Genomic DNA, 15,329 nt, shown 5'->3' with positions numbered 1-15,329 from the left:
CGGGGTGAGCCACACTGTGTTCCCTTGTTTGTGGAGCAAAGAGGCGGGCCTTTTTTTTCTTAGGGAAAAGGAGGAATGTGCTGGAAGTTTTCCTGCAGGAGATCTTCACAAGTTGAGGAGCGTCTTTCCTATCCTGTCCCCCCTCGACTCCCTTCTCAGCATGGACATGCGGTCTCTGCTGCTGCTGTGCGTCCACATCTGCTTCTGCTCGGCATACGAAGGTAAGACCTAAACAGACCTCTCTTTTTTTTACCCCCAAATGCTTGCCCTACTTTTTTTTTTTTTTGTCCTCCAAAGACAACCCTGCTGCTGCTGCTGCTGTCTCGTCTCTAAGGACGGGATGGCTTGTTTTTATAGGCCGGATCCTCTCAAGTCAAAGGCTGTTAGATGTTGTGCCCTGGATTTGTGGGTCAAGGCACTTTTTTTTTAGTTGCGTGTACATGGAGGTGGTGTGGAACGGGGGGAGTGCAGTGTGCATGCGGGGGGACTTGCAAAGCTCGGCGTTTTTCCCTTTTAGATTAAGTCGGCCTGTGAGGCCAGCATTAATGACCACTTAATGCATGTCTACGCACGCACGTGCACATGCACACACACGTTACAGTATATAATGAGGCCAGACTGGCTTTTGGAGCCAGGCTTTGAGCAGCTGGACTGACTTCAAAGTTACGCATGCTGTATGGCAATCACACATGCTGAAACATGAACACAAGCGACTGCATTACAAATTCACACTGAAAATGTCAAGAAGACTTTGCTGTGCTCTGTGAGTGCATTTGTGCAGTTTATTTTACAGGGGTGTGTTTGTTTGTGTTTGCTCAGGTGGTCCTTGTGCAACTGGTGTGTGTCTATTGAATGCAGCATGATTTTTAAAATGTCCTGTAAAGCAGGGGTGCCCAACCACCGGGCCGTGGACCACTTTAGACCAGGCCGCGGCGGGCCGCACAGATGCAAGAAAGAAAAAAAAAAGTACAGTACTTCTGGTTTATTTTAGTCTGAAAAACATTTTATTTTGAAAAGTGACCAGATTCTCTCCATTACATCCATCTATGACTGACTCTTATCGCATGTCAAGTTGTTTCCGTCACATAACGCTGCTACGGCCGTAATTGAACAACCAAGCACTCAACAGTATGCAGACTGGCTCACAGTTAGCCAGTTAACAGCCAGGCGCTAACCTGAGCTCAAATCAGACAACTCAACTCTCATTCGCTGACTCCCACGTCACTCACCAGACAGGACCCCACCTTTTAAAGAGGAAGTCAACCCAAACATTTTTTTCAAGAATATGTTCTATTCACTATTGCGTTTGTGGAATAAGAGTTAATCCACCCCGTTTTTAGGCATCTCTGGGGGCGGCCATTTTGTCACTTCTGTTGACTGAAAATGACATCACAGTTGCTAGAAAGCTCCGCTTGTCTGCAAAAATACCAAAAGAAAGAAAATTAAATCCATGCACAATTAGACCACGCTAGACTTGCGCTGGGCGCTAAACTAGAACCCCTTATGCTTCCATTGTCCAATGTTTTGAATGAATACTAAAATAGCTGGTCCTTACTGTACCACTTTTCATCCATCCAGCCATCCATTATCCAATCCGCTTATCCTCACAAGGGTCTTGGGCGTGCTGGAGCCTATCCCAGCTGTCTTCGGGCAGCAGGTGTAGGACACCCTGAACTGGTTGCCCGCCAATCGCAGGACACACACAGACAAATAAACATTCACACTCACGCCTAGGGGCAATTTAGAGTGTCCAACTAACCTACCATGCATGTTCTTGGAATGTGGGAGGAAACTGGAGTACCCGGAGAAAATCCACGTAGGCACGGGGAGAACAAGAAACTGCACAGGAAGGCCGGGGGCGGATTCAAACCCACGACCTCTGCACTGTGAGGCGGATGTGCTAACAAGTCGAGCACCGTGCCGCCCGTACCACTTTTCAGTCACTCAAATTAGGTTAATGGGTACCATGCATGTTTTTCGACCTTTGTGTTTTCATTATCCAAAGTTATCAGTGGATGCTAAAAAAGGGGTGATCTGTATCGAATGATGTTTTGGCACCCTTGCATTTTCACTGTCAAAAGTGAGGAATGGGTACCAAAATAGTTAAAGTGGAAGTCAACCCAAACACATTTTTTTTCAAGAACATGTTTTATGCAAGCCCACTAGTTGAAACGAGGCATTCTGATAAATATTGTGTTTGTGGCATAAGAGTTAATCCAGCCATTTTTAGCCATCTCTACGGGCGGCCATTTTGTCATTTCTGTCGACTGAAAATGACATCACAACTGCTCAGGGCTCAGCTAACGACCAATCACGGCTCAGCTTCAGAAAACAGGTCAACCGTGATTGGTTGTTAGCTGAGCCCTGAGCAGTTGTGATGTCATTTTCAGTCGACAGAAGTGACAAAATGGCTGCCCCCGGAGATGGCTAAAAACAGGGGGATTTGGCTGCTTAAGTCATATTCCACAAACGCAATATTAATCAGAATGCCTTGTTTCAACTTGTGGGCCTGCTGGGAACATATTCTCCCCCCCCAAAAAAATGTTTGGGTTGATTTGCTCTTTAATACGTACGCTTTTCGCACTTTTGTGTTTTTATTGCCGAAAATTATGAAAAGGTACCAAAAGAGCTTATCCGTAGAGGACCACTTTTTGAAACCCTTGCATTTCCATTGTCAAAAGTTGTGAAGAGGTACCAATACACAGTAGCTGCTCTGTAGCATCATTAGGGTACTGAACACAATGGTATAATACTGAATGGGCGGCGCCACATACAATCTAAAAAATGTTGGTGAAATCATCACCAACACCACAAACCACATCAAGATTCGACATTCTAAACCACACCGTGGCCTGCATAGCTTTGTGTAAGCGACAACATACATTCTTCATCATCCAACATTGCAGCTGTGAAGCTAAATGATTGTCATTGTTAATTAAATAACAGTCTTACTGTTAGAGTAAGCGTACAGTTTGAAAAGGCAACAGTAACCTCGGTAGGAATTGATCTCTAAAGAAAATTCTTCTCTGTCATAAGCCATAACTGCATGTTAACATTTCGAGGACAAGCATCCACTTAATGGCATTTTGTGTTGCGAGCCCACGGAGAGGAACTAATTGGAAATCAGCCTCGGTAATTGAACGTTTCTGTCATTCCCCAAGGTTTGCCGGCAAGATGAGCTTTTATGCCGCCTCCGCTGATAACGCTATTGACTTTCCGCCCCATCTTTCTGGGAAAAGGAAGCAGCCTGAAGTTAAGTAGAAACTAAAATATCAAAGGATGGCGCAGGCGAGGAGACCTGACTTGAAAACGCTGACACGCTTGTTAGCTGTGAGATGTGTCTCTATGGACATATTTTCACGTGTGAGTCAGGATGAATCATTAGTGTGCGACTGCTACACAGTACAGTATTGACATCCTCTCAGTCACTGCTCGCATACTAACATTCGCACTTCATCATTTCTTGTTTAGACTAATTTTAACTACTGTTGATTAATTCCTCTGTTTTGATCTTTGTTTCCATGTCAGAGTTGTAAATTGAGCTTAAAGAGGGAGTCAACCCAAACATTTTTCTTCAAGAATATGTTCTATGCAGGCCCACTAGTTGAAACAAGGCATTCTGATGAATATTGCGTCTTTAGAATGCAATAAGAGTTAAGCAGCAACAATCCATCCGTTTTTAGCCATTTCAGTCAGGAGGCGGCCATTTTGTCACACATTTCTGTTGACTGAAAATGACGTCACAGTTGCTCAGGGCTCAGATAATGACCAATCATGGCTCAGCTTCAGAAAACACGTCAGCTGTGATTGGTCGTTACCTGAGCCCTGAGCAGTTGTGATGTCATATTCAGTCAACAGAGGTGACAAAATGGCCGCCCCCCTGTGATGGCTAAAAACGGGTGGACTAGCTCTTATTCCATAAACGCAATATTAATCAGAATGCCTTGTTTCAATTAATGGGCCTGCATAGAACATATTCTTGAGAATTTTTTCTTTTAACTTCCCATAGCTGATGTCACGTTAACTTCACAGCCAAGTCAGACTCTGTAGCCAAGCCATGCACTTCATTTTGACTCTGTTGTCTTAATCAACCGGGCAGCAGTGTGTCGTAGTGTTTAGCACATCTACCTCACAGTCAAGGGGTTTTGGGTTCGAATCTTGGTTCAGGCCTTCATGTGGTGTGTGTGTGTGTGGGGGGGGGGGGGGGGGTGTGTTGTGTCTGTTCTCTCAATGCTTGCAAGGGTATTCTCCTCCCACATTCCAAGGCTTTAAATTGTCCTTTTGTATGACTGTGAGTGAGAAAGTTCCTCTGTCTATGAGCCCTGCAATTGACTGGCAACCAGCCGGAAGCTGTACCCCACCTCTCGCCCAAAGTGAGCTGTGATAGGCTCCAGCTTTCTAGCAACTCTAGTGAGGATAGGTGGTACAGAAAATGGATGGATGGATGGATGGATGGTCTAATTGACTATTCATGCCACATAATCAACAGAATTCTCAGCAATCAATCAATATTTGTTTATGCCAATCCACAGTGAAGAACAGCACAGATATGATACTTGATGATGCGATTATTCTCCCTAGTTTATTTTAATGTTATTAATATATTTGACAACAATTCAGGTACAATTACAGCAAGTTTCGTATACTGTAGGTCTACAATAAATTACAATGAACAATGGAAATATTTGGTGGCTTGGAACTCTTAGGCTCCTTCACAATTTGTTGCATAAAACCACTTTATGTCGCAACGTTTTATTTACCGTCATTGCATACTGCCCTGTCACAAAACCCCACTTGTTGTACTTAAGTCCAAAAAAATACAACAATAACATAATTCAAAAGAATGTAAAGCATTATACTGTTTGACTTCACTGTAATTCATTGTGCTGCTCCTTCTGGTATGCACGCCTTCGCCACCAGGGGCCAGCATGAACACAAAGAAGACAAGTCAGTAAGATGGAATAATATTAGTTGTTTTTCACAGGGAATAAAGAATAAATGCCTGTTATTAGTTGTTGTATTGTCTGTCCACACGTGTTGCTGCACCATTTGTGTTCAAATATCTGTTTCTTTAAGTTGTAACATTGTGATATTGATGCCAGTTTCAGTAGCCCGTTTAGAACATTTTGCATTGTGTGTATGTGTTAAGATAGTGGGTATCCACATGACAAAGTTATGCCATGTAGTCAAATACACAACATCTCCTAGTTTTATGTTAAGTTCTGCAGTAAACGTCAAAAGGTAGTGGCAAAAAAACAGCTTCAAGCAAAGTCTGGCCTCTTTTTTAAAGAATTGTTCACTCTCTTCCAAACAGCTTGTCATGAAATTTACTGCCACCATCTAACTCTTGTAATTCAATTTTTTTTTTCTCTCAACTCAAGACAAAAAAAAAAATCCTGAAAAAAGTCAAGTCACTTGTCGTAAATCAAGGTAGCATCATAATTCCCTCTGGTTTGTGCATAACCCAAAAAATGTTGTCTTATTTTATTAGCCTCCACTTTGTGTGGCCTTCACGCACTGCACGCTTGCACAATAAAAATCGCTGGAGAGTGAGGAGTTCAGGCTGTGGTTAAGCAGTTTTGTTGAACCTGGCGCATGTCCTCTAGTACATTGTGGAAGAAGAGATATCGAGCTTCACACTGTTGTGAGTCTTCCCGTATGGCCTCGTGATCAGGCGAGTGAAACAAAATCTGTTCTTTTGCAGGATTAAAATTGTGCTACAGACAATTAGGGATTTGGAAACAGTGAATGTTCTGGTTCACACAAACAAACTGAAGCGTAAACTTGGTTTGTTGAGACATTGAGCATAAGCAAAGTAACTGAATAACCAGTGGCCTCAAGCAAACTTTGTAGACACTGCTGGTGCTGAGGAACAGAATAAGTAAGAAGCATCTGTTAATACTTGTCAAACAGAGATGGCGAACCAGCCTCCTTCATAAAAGATGCAGTGAGGAAAGCTGTAATTGGGAGCACAAGGAAGAATGATGAATGGTGTCAGAAGGCCAGGCTGTGGAGGCAGCCAGCAAGTTGACTAATGACTTGAATGAAGCCAGAAATGTGAGGAAACAACATAACATTTTTTTAAAAGTTGGATTTCACATTTTAACGGCGGACCTTCAAAACTCAACTTCAACTCGGAATTCAAGCTAAAATTTGGGAAAAAATTCATTCATCTATCCTTTTTCTATACTGCTCGTCTTCTATGGGGGCCTATCGCAGCTGACGCTTTAGTGCGAGTGGCAGATTACACCCTGGACTGGTTGCCAGTCAATTTCCAGGGCACTAGGCCTATATAGTCAAAATCATTCACACTCACAGTGGATGATTAAAAGTCTTGAATGAACCTAACATGCATGTTTGGATGATGTGGGTGAAGCTGGGGTATCTGATGAAAACCAATGGACGAGTGCGAAGAACATACACAGGAAATCCAGAGCTACATTTGAACCCAAAACCTCAGAACTGTGAGACAGATGCGCTAACCACAAGGCCTGTGTGCTGCTTTCGGAAAATATAACCCAAAATTTGAAACTAAAACCCAATTTTGAAATAATGGTAACCTTTATTACTTGTGCACATGCAATTGTTACTGTAAAATTTTAACATTTTAAATGAAAACTTCCATAATTCAGTGCCAGTAGCACTTAAAAAGATTCTGACAGTCGAGGAGAAAAATTCAAAGTCTTATCTTCAAAAAGAGACCAAAACTATGCTGATACTCCAAATGGTTCAAGTACAGCATCAAATTTACTTTGGTGCACCTTTCGTTCAGGTAAAACTGCCAGGTGGAATTGCAAAGGGCTAGAGAGGAAGTCAACGCAAACATATTTTTTTCAAGAATTTGTTCTATGCAAGCCCACTAGCATTCTAATAAATATTGCATTTGTGGAATAAGTGTTAATCCACTCGTATTTAGCCATCTCCGGGGGCGGCCATTTTACCACTTTTGTCGACTGAAAATGACATCAGTCTCTCAGGGCTCAGGTAACGACCAATCACAGCTGGAAAGCTCCGCTTGTCTGCAATAATATTTTCCAAAACGTTTCCCTCATTTCAGGGTTAGTAGACTCTTGAGTTTTCACTAAACCTGCTTTGTGAAATGACCCCTGTAGTCTAGTGGGTTCGTTTTGGTCTTGCTAGTTGCCCTGCTAGTAGATGAGACCAGCAAAAAGTTAAGCAGCAAAATGCACTTGTTTTTAGCCATCTCTGGGGGGGCGGCCATTTTGTCTTCTGTCGACTGAAAATGACATCACAACTGCTCACAACGACCAATCACGACTCAGATTCAGAAAACAGGTCAGCCGTGATTGGTCGTTGTGAGCAGTTGTGTATGTAGTGTGGTCTTGTAGTGGTCTTTCTTTTTAAAAGAACCCACACGTTCAGTCGGTACTTGACCCAGTTAGGGACGAATAGAGGGACGGACGAAAACCCACTTCCATCCATGCTCCGTCTGTCCACAAAATGGTCCGTTCTGTCCCTGGGACAGCCTTAGATTGAATTCTAAAATGCATAATTTTGAGGTTACATTGTATTGAATGTTTGTACGATGTGCAAAGACCATTTCCTCTATAAATCCCCGAGTCATCAAAAGAACACTCAGATGTCTTATTTTCTGACTATTCTCTGAAATCCATTTTCCATATATCACCTCCTCTGCAATCCATTTTCCATATATCACCTCCTCTTTTGTCCTCTTCGACAAGCGCAATCATAAGTTTTCCTCTGAGCCAGCGAAACTCAGCATGAGTATTTCGCCCAGTGATGATGTGTCATGTGTCAGTGAAAACCTCAGCGCTGGTTCTGGTCGCGGCTTTGTGTGAGTGTGTGCGCGTGTGCGCCATCCTATATTGGTTAGATAAGTGTCAGGGAAAATAAAGCCACAATGACAAATGTGGCTCGATGGCCAACGTCACTGACCAGAAGACTGACATGCAAAGGCCGGAGGAGGGTGGAACACATCTCCTATACTCGTGAATAGAGCAGATATTCACCACCATGCCGAGGCCAAGGTGAAGCAAACTCCACCCCGCCCACCTCGATACTTCCTCTTTGCTCACTCATCACCTTGCTTCTTAGGAGGGATTTACATTGCATGGTTCAATGTGACACAATTCAGAATTGCTTTCAAGTAGCACAATTCGGATATGCGGCAAGCGCAGTGGCGGAGTCACATCTCGACTCCCTTAATTTATGTATGTGTTGTTTCATGTCACAGACTTATACATGAATGGACTAACAAATGGCCCCAGAGCGCAGCCATCTTACTGTCACTGACAACCTTTGTTATGTTTTTGGCTGAATTTTTTTTTAACAGTACATGTTTTATGCTAGGATCCCCGTATGGAGAAATGAGAGCCTCTCAGAGAACAAACGTCACTGCTTGCATGGACCATTCAGAGAATATTATCTAGTATCGTGAATTGTGACTGACACAGTTTAGGTTTACATATGGCAACAAATTTTGGCCCGATGGGTTTGCTTACATTTCGGTTCTGACAACGTGATGATAACTTAAAAGATAAATATAAAATCACGTTCTTACCGCTGAAATGTGCACGTAGCGCTTCTCCCAAACGTATTGGTATGCCATTCATAGTGTCATTTTTGCCATAAGGACAGAAAGCAATGTGAAAGCGCCGTGGGGAAATCAATGTCAATGTCAATCAGTGGCTTCACTTCTCGCAATGGTGACTAAGCGGTTAGTTAGTCCATTCATATATAAGTCCGTGTTATAGGTGTTTAGTCATATCCGATACGTGTCACTTGAAACGTGCTTGTAAATACTAGTCCAAAATGACTAATATTGGCCAGAATTGGGAAAAGTAAATCCAACCTGACTTTCTCCTCATATTGATGAATTTTCAAAGTGTGAGACATTAGGGGAAACAGCTTGAGAAAAATGAAGAGAACAATGCTTTTTTTTAAGCTTCAGCATATGTGAAAAAAATTTGCATTACAACGTTGAGCTGTCTTGGCGAGGGTACACACTTTGAAAACCCCTCTGCCTTAGTCGCTTCTGTTTTGTATCAACTGACTGCTGTTTAAACTGGGTAATGACGAATTAATGCCTGTGGTAAGTATGCTTGATGGGGAGCAGTTTTGGAACAAGGTTTCCACATGCACTTTATGTACTCTGAGTGGTGTTTTTTATGATAAAATAACTGATGGGTAACATTTGGTCAGGCTACCTACCAGACAACCCCCAAAATAGTGGAACCTCTGAGATCGAACACGTTAATTTATCCTATAGGAAATACTATATATACATATATATATGTCATAAATCTTTTATTTGCTGTACAGGCTGTGTTTAAAGTAACATTTTAAAATTTGCAACTGTCATCCAAGTGTTAAGATAAATTAATCACTGTTAATAGTAGGGTGTAAATGCAATAAAATGTCATTTGATGACAAATTGTTGTCCCCATATTGTACTGGTCAGCCAGGATAAAGATGCACATGCTGCTTTTTCACATCACAATAAGTTTCATTTCAAATCATGCAGTTATCACAGATTTTTTGCCATCCTTCTCTGCTGCCATAAAAAAAGAGCCAAAGAAAAGAGAGTGGAATTGATTCTTTGGAGCCTCGTTTAGCTGAAGTTACACAATATTGTCATGACGCCATGCATGACGGCGGTTTGAATTTTTGAATTTGAATACATGTTTTTGGGCTAATTCCAAACTGCACGGCCTCAGGGGTGTTCCACTGTAGTCTTGCTTACTTTTAAATTCCAATTTCGGTTCCAAATGCAATTGACCACATAGCCAAAACAAATCGTCTACACAATCTGAGATTTTTTTTTTAACGTAAATAAGTTTGTTCGGATTCTTCTTCCTGGTCATGTCATATTTGCTTCTAGGGCAGAATTCAGGCCGCACTCATTGTGCTGTTTCCATGACAACTAGGGGTCAAGGCCTCTGCTGCCACTTATACCAGAAAAAGGACAGGGAGAATTGGTAGTGACAGTCAGATAAGCACACACTTGGGAGATTAATCCAAAGACAGAAGTACGTTTTTCATGCACAGCAAATCAATGTTGAACTATTGCCCTTGATTCAAAAATCACCACTAATTCCCCGTGAGCAAATATAAGTGCACAGTGGATGGAACAAAATGGATCATTTGAGGTTCACTCCTTCTGCATGACTTCAACCCAAAAGATCCACAGACACACATGCCCCCACACTCACACTCTCTCTTGTGAGCGTGTTTCAGATGTAAAAGCAATCTTTTAAACTCGATCCCGGAGCTGTTTTTGTAGCACACACACAAAACAAAAAAGCCCGGGAGAGTGTATTAAAAACATTGCCTAACATCTTAGACGCTGTCATCTCTTGCTTATTAGTTGCTTTCTTTTTCTTTTTTTCTTATCTTTGCTTGCCTCCCCAGGGTCAGGACAGCACGCCTACGGAGATGATGAGGACTGGTATTCTCATGCATTCAAAGGTGATGTCATTCTTTACTTTGTTGCTGTGAACTGTGACAAAGGAATACCTATACTCTCTTCTTCCCCGCAATGAATGCTCCTTGTCTTTCTGGGAATTAGCTGTGTGTGTGTTTGTGTTTATCCTGAGCCAGCGGAAAATAAACTGCAGATTGCAAGTCGGATGAGAAACCACGAGGCAAGAATTTATTTACGCAAGAGTTGTAGACATGTATCCAACTTGGGGAGAGACAAGGAGACACGTTGATTACGTGGACCCGCTGTGGGTTAACTTCTCTGTGTCATGGCGATGGTTGACATGGTAACTTGGGCTGTTTAAGGCTGTAAATAGAAAATCTAAATCAGTTGTAGTGTAATCCAACTTCTTGGATGAGCCCCTAAAGCCTTGAAGACATTTTTTGGGATGCAGACTTAATACAGTATGCAGAGCCTGGCCTACTGTAGGTTTACTCTTTTTTTATCATGGCTTTGGGTGGCAACATGTATACAAATTCCTCCTTGAGCCAACCTGAAAGAATAATCTAGGGATAGGCAATCAATTTTCAAAAAGGGCCATGTCAGAAACTGGCAGAGATGGGCACTTGACCCTTTTTTGCCGGTCTGGCCGCGACCCTCCACCCTTGACCTGGGTACGGCCGCGCCCCCCCCCCGCCCTTATTCATAGAAATTATTACCCCCGGCCCCATTCCGCACCCCCCCACCCCCGAAAAAAGTGTCCCTGATTGACGCCGCCGCTGGAGAAATGCTAACGGCAGAGGCATTTTAAGTATCATTAGCTGGCTAATTTACTATTCAAAACCGCTGTGGGCACGCTTAAAACATGCTTTAAAATGCGCCACTAGTACTTTACTACTTACCCAACTGCGTGTGATTACTTCCATTCCAAGCCCCGAGGTTGGTTTTTCGTATTGTATAATTATTTGGGTCCAATAGACGGGCAGAAGTCGCAGTCAGCAAGTTACTTATTTATTTTGCACACTTCCCCTCCTTCACAGACTTCAAAATAAAAGCATACCAGTAAACCACTATACACAGCAGGTTTGCTATGGCGTATTTCCGGAAGTAGGGAGGACGCCAGATGAAGTGCATGAACTCCACCTTGATGTGCTGGTGTCATCCTTGAGTAAGTGCTGTGCACAGCTTGAATATACTCGTGGACACAAGTGTTTTGAAACAAGTCGGGGGGCGTTGCTTCAAAAAGACAGCGACAACAATGGACATCGTGCCTGCTACAACCATAAAGGGACCGAGATGACTAGACGATGCATTTAATTTCATTTCCAAACTAGTTTGCTTTGCAGCAGCAACGAGCTGCGTGCTGCATTCTCTCCTCCTCTCCATGTGGGAAACTGTATGTCATCGCGCCATGTGACATAATGGACCGATCAGAGCAGCAACAATTCCTGATGGGTGCGTGGCATGTGTCGCAGACCTGTCGCCAACAGCACAATGCGTTGGTCATGTGAATCAATGCGGCAGTTGTCGCTCGCACCGACGCAGGTGTAGAAAGAAGCCTAAAAAGAAGACTTTCACTGAGTAGGATGAGATTAAATTTGTTCGCCTTGCGACCATGTCAAACGCATGAGGGCCGATTAGTGGGCCGGACTAAAATCCACTTCCGGCCATGTCTAGTCCAGCCATTTTTAAATGGCCTTTAAATGAAATACCAGGGATGCTGATGCAGAGCTCCTTTTTTTTTTTGCTCAAGTCGATTTGCATAAGCTAGCTGTAGCATTCATACGTGCAGCACGTCTTTTCAGAGCAGCACGTGCTGCTCTGAAAATGTCCTAAAAAAATCTTCAAAATCAATCTTTGCCGCGCATATTTAGTATAACCAATTACAGAGGGGTAAACATAGACTAGCTCAAACAATCACAGGAAGGAAAAATGCAAATGTGAAGGCACAGAGTGGTGAATCTAAAATCTGATTGGTTAAAAAAAAGAAACAGCCATTTCTATAGTGTGTGTGCGTGTGTGTAAGTGCGTGTATGCAGGGGTGTGTGTGTGTGTGTGTTTTTGTGCGTGTGTGTGGGTGGGGGTGTGTGTGTGTGTGTGTGTGCAACACCAGCAGTGGGGCTTGTGAAGGCCTTGGGCAGATTACATTTACGTGGCAACACAGAGAGGATGAAATCTGATTGGATAAAAAGAAAAATCGACATCTAATGTGCATGTCTGGAAGCTATGCAGGCAAGACACGTGCTATAAAATCAGGATAACACACAGGCGATCACATAACTGGTGTGCAGGTGTGCATGAGCACTAGAAATTGAAAGTTGTGTAGCTGTTCAAGTCTGTCACTGCACATTTGTGTTCCAAGCATTTTGAATTTGCGATTTTGTGCATTTCCCTTTTTGTGGGGGGAGCAAAGGTTGACGGGGCTTCACTTTTGTTGTGTCACTTGCGAATTACTTGTTCAAACGAACAAATCTTTTGAGTGAACGCATGCATGGAAAACTGATTTATTCCTTTCAGCTCAGCTGAGCTCAGCTGTGAGCATGTGCAGCGCGAGAGACTCCCCTGCAAAGGGCGACACTTCGCAGCAGTCGTCAAAATAGTCTAGAAATTGGTCCGTGGTACAAAATAAAACAAAGTTGGGGACTGGAACTGTACCGCTTCCCTAGAGAACTGCGCCAAATAAGATAAACTCGCAATCCTGTAAGTCAGGAGAGGGCATTACATTTTGACAAGCGTCCATGTGAGTAAGTGGAATGGTTGTGCTAAATTGTGTTAAATTAAAATTTAAAAAGCCAAAGAAAAAGGAAAACATGCAGGTGTAATGTGGCTTGCATGATGTGATCTCCTTTTTTAAAATGAAATTGTAAGTGTAAAACTTTAATTTTGATTTAAAAAAAAAAAAGTGCTGAGGGTTCTTGATACCCCTTGTTGAAACCATTTCTTCATTTGGAATAACTGTTGCAAAAATGGCAAAGAAAAAGCAAATGCTTGCATAAGGTGATGATAAGTCAGATTTTTAAAAACATTTTTGTCACACAAGTGTAAAAAGAAGATTACCGCTGTAAAACACAAAAACCCAACAATCAACAGCCCTGGATTAGGTGTCACAAAAAGCCAAAGAAAAACTTAAAATACTTAACTACGCAGGCATAATGTGAGCCACTTGATGCATCTCGTAAAAAGATTAAATAAGAAGTTACCAACTGGGACAAAAAACTGTCAACGGCTCACAAGAAGGCTTGTTTTTAATACGGTGCACACCTTTTTGGGGAATTAATGTAGACAAAATGCAAAACACACAGAGATAATACTTTGATAGTTTCTGAACAAATGTATCACTTTCAAAACAGACTCTCATGCACTTAGTTTTATTTTTACCCAAAACAATTTTGAGTCAAATTCTGGAATTGTACACCCTTACTTGAGAGGTTCCATTGTAAATAAAAACAGCATCCCTGCTGGATGTTGTTGGGCTTTATACCATAAAGGTAATCGGAAGACAACTACTGTACATCTGTCTTCAAAAATCATCAGGTAAGTGCGACTTAATGAACTTTCTTAATCCAGTTCATTGCAATTCATCATTTTGTTGTGCTCAGATACATTTACAATCTGCATAATAAAGACGTTGTATAAAACTAATACAAACATCTTTTTTATGGTGGCTTTATCACAGATCTTCATCTATTGCGAGTTGGTCTGGAGCATGAGTGTGTTACTAGTGAACAAAGGGCCATACTGTGAAACACCAAACCAACAGACTGACTTAACGCACATTTTAGGGTCCGCGTGGTGTGCGCCCATTAAGGTGAAGCACGGCGACGTGAGCTGCCGCACGCCACGGGGATACCACTCCAAGAACGCCATGGGAACGCGCTGCAAAATCCGCTGCAAGCAAGGATATGAGTCCCAGAGCACCGAGGTGGTGTGCATGGCCAGCAAACACTGGTCCTCCAACTATGCATGTCGAGGTGAGGACGAGGATTTCAAGGAGGCTACCCGGCCCACAATGTGAGTGTGGGTGTGTCTTAAAGGGGGTGAAATCAACCCCCCAAAATTTTTTTCAAGAATATGTTCCCAGCAGGCCCACTAGTTGAAAACACATCATTCTGATTAATATTGAGTTTGTGGAATATGAGTTAAGCAGCAAAATCAACCCATTTTTAGTGATCTCAGGGGGCGGCTATTTTGTCATTTCTCTCGACTGAAAATGACATCACAACTACTCAGGGCTCAGGTAACAACCAATCACGGCTCAGCTTCAGAAAACAGGTCAGCCGTGATTGGTCGTTACCTTAGTCCTGAGTAGTTGTGATGTCATTTTTAGTCGACAGAATTGACAAAATTGCCACCCCCTGAGATGGCTAAAAACGAGTGGATTAAATCTTATTCCACAAACGCGATATTTATCAGAATGCCTTGTTTCCACTAGTGGGCTTATAACATATTCTTGAAAAAAAATATGTTTGGCTTGACTTCCACTTTAAAGCACAGTTGGTTGCGCAGTGGTTGAGCAGAATCATTAGTGTAACATTTGAGGATACACGGCGACCAAAGAAAATAAGAAACACACTCTAACGTTAGCTTTGGACGCTGCCGTATTATAAACCACATTCCAGTTTGTATTTTTTGTTGCACAATTTCTATTTATCCCGACACAGCTCTACTTGCAAGCAATACTCTTACATTGGCAAAAATGGGATGAGCACGTACTAAGGTATTACTTTTAGTACCTTGATCCATGGGTGACAGCCTGCTCCTTAGTTGAGGATGCTTATATGCTACAGTCTCCACTTTGCTGTGGGGACCCATTTTCTTGCTACCCTCACTTTCCACTGGGATGATTATGATTGTGTGTATTTTAGTGCGTCTTCTTCTGTCTGACTCAATTTTGAGATGGTTGTTCTCGCTCTGTTTTTGGCAGAGA

The 15,329-nt window shown here is 42.5% G+C and overlaps 1 protein-coding gene across 2 annotated transcripts in view; it reads left to right on the top strand.

The window, feature by feature from the left end:
- Positions 1 to 25: 25 nt before the first annotated feature.
- Positions 26 to 15,329, top strand: part of srpx (sushi-repeat containing protein X-linked) — a 19,809-nt gene continuing 4,505 nt past the window's right edge. Inside the window, exons 1-4 of one of the 2 annotated variants that reach the window (XM_086052414.1) lie at positions 28 to 221; positions 10,393 to 10,449; positions 14,185 to 14,373; positions 15,327 to 15,329. The exon at positions 15,327 to 15,329 is cut by the window's right edge and continues 174 nt beyond it. In XM_086052414.1, the coding sequence (XP_085908540.1) occupies positions 161 to 221; positions 10,393 to 10,449; positions 14,185 to 14,373; positions 15,327 to 15,329 (310 nt within the window). In that variant the 5' untranslated portion in view covers positions 28 to 160. Of the gene's footprint in view, positions 222 to 10,392; positions 10,450 to 14,184; positions 14,374 to 15,326 lie in introns of both variants that reach the window. The other variant, XM_086052415.1, reaches the window with a different exon arrangement.

Source organism: Filicampus tigris, chromosome 14, assembly GCF_054856515.1.
Source record: "Filicampus tigris isolate MCC_2025a chromosome 14, RoL_Ftig_1.0, whole genome shotgun sequence".
Taxonomy (NCBI): Eukaryota; Metazoa; Chordata; class Actinopteri; order Syngnathiformes; family Syngnathidae; genus Filicampus; species Filicampus tigris.
Note: the sequence above shows the minus strand (reverse complement) of the source record. Positions and strands in the feature narration are given on the sequence as shown.